At 56.0% G+C, this 1,793-nt stretch overlaps 1 protein-coding gene across 1 annotated transcript in view; it reads left to right on the forward strand.

Annotated features, from left to right (window-relative positions):
- Nucleotides 1-1,793, forward strand: part of doc2a (double C2-like domains, alpha) — a 21,443-nt gene that overhangs the window by 8,338 nt on the left and 11,312 nt on the right. Inside the window, exons 3-4 of the mRNA XM_017306147.1 lie at nt 243-548; nt 1,592-1,671. Coding sequence (XP_017161636.1) covers nt 243-548; nt 1,592-1,671 — 386 coding nt within the window. The remainder of the gene's footprint in view (nt 1-242; nt 549-1,591; nt 1,672-1,793) is intronic.

Below are 1,793 nucleotides of genomic sequence, written 5' to 3' on the forward strand. Positions count from 1 at the left end.
ACTGGTTCTACTGGAGTCCAAAGCCTTAGAAATGGACCCGACAAAACTGAACATTAGTTTGCTAACAGTAGATTGTAAAGCTTAGCTGTCTCTCCATCCTGTCCCCCGTCCCCTGTCCATCCCGTCCCCTCTCCATCCTGTCCATCCCGTCCCCTGTCCATCCCGTCCCCTGTCCATCCCATCCCCTGTGCATCCTGTCCCCCATCCCCTGTCCATCCTGTCCCCCGTCCCCTGTCCCCCAGACTCCATGACGGTGCAGAGAGGAAAGAAGCTCAGCGTGTCCATCCAGGAACACATGGCCATAGACGTCTGTCCTGGTCCCATCAGGCCCATCCGGCAGATCTCTGCCTACTTCCCCCGCCTGTCCCCCACCTCCCCCACCCCTCCGTCCCCGGTGGCCCTCAGCCCCCCCGCTGCGGCGGCGCCGGAGGGCGGGGCCAACCTGCTGTCGCCGCTGCGGGCCCAGTGGGGGCGAGGCGGGTCGTCGTCCCAGAACAGCAGCGTGGAAACGTCGGTGGACATCAACAGCGAGGACAGCGACGACAGCAGTGAGCCGCCGCCTGCTGGTCTGTGAATGCATGAAACGCTGTAGCAGTCAGTGTTCACACGTCTCCATGTGGCTCCTGCACGGCGCGTTCAGGAACGCCTCGTCAGTCTTCACGCATTAGACCAGCAGCCGTCCTGCCGACGGCCGTTTGTGTGAAACCTCAGGATGAGCCAGGCGGCGGCGAGTTGATGTGTCTGTAATGCCCCTCTTGGCTCCGCCCACTTTGGTGGATATGATCCAGCCCAACCTGCACATCATTATGACCACCTCATGCTGCGTTTCATCAACATTACAGGAAAATTTCAAAGCGTTAGTTGGTTTTGTCTTTTCCAGGAAGGAGTTAAAGACGGAAACGTCAGCCGAGCTCCGTGCCTTACCAGAGGCTCCATTTTTAGAGCTGTGAGCTACATGCTAGCTGGCATGTTGCTAACATGCTAGCTGGCATGTTGCTAACATGCTAGCTGGCATGTTGCTAACATGCTAGCTGGCATGTTGCTAACANACATGCTAGCTGGCATGTTGCTAACATGCTAGCTGGCATGTTGCTAACATGCTAGCTGGCATGTTGCTAACATGCTAGCTGGCATGTTGCTAACATGCTAGCTAGCAACTCCCACTTCCTGTTTATTAGAGCCATAAACATCAGATCAGCTAGTGCTGGTTTTTAAAATCTCTCTTGTGGTTTAATGAAATAACGTCGTTAGCTAAATAGATCTGCAGGATCCCAGCGGATCAGACGGAGCTTCATCAGGAACAGGATTCCGACTCAGATCAACGAGACGTTTCCAGCCTGCCTGGGCTTTGACTAGGCCGCCGTTCAGGCTGATTGTTTTAACGAGCAGCTGAGAGCCGGAGCTTTGATCACACATCGAACAGACATCCTCACTAAACATGTTTATCGCCTCATGGGTTCAGAAGGTAACATAGTGATGGATGTTCCATGAGGTGCTCCTGATGCTGCGTTCAGGTGCTGCTGGATGTTTCTGGGTTGCTGCTGTTGCTCTGTTATCTTCCTCATCCTCCTCTTCCTCTCGGTCTCCTCAGCCGCTCTGGGAACGCTGGAGTTCGAGCTGCGCTACGACGCGAGCTGCAGCGAGCTGCACTGCACCGTGCTGCGGGCCAAGGTGAGGAACGGCGCCGCCGCCTGAACTCCACCACCTGCTCCACCACCTGAACTCACCACCTGCTCCACCTCCTGACTCACCACCTGACTCACCACCTGCTCCACCACCTGACTCACCACCTG

Source organism: Poecilia reticulata, linkage group LG8 (genome assembly GCF_000633615.1).
Source record: "Poecilia reticulata strain Guanapo linkage group LG8, Guppy_female_1.0+MT, whole genome shotgun sequence".
Taxonomy (NCBI): Eukaryota; Metazoa; Chordata; class Actinopteri; order Cyprinodontiformes; family Poeciliidae; genus Poecilia; species Poecilia reticulata.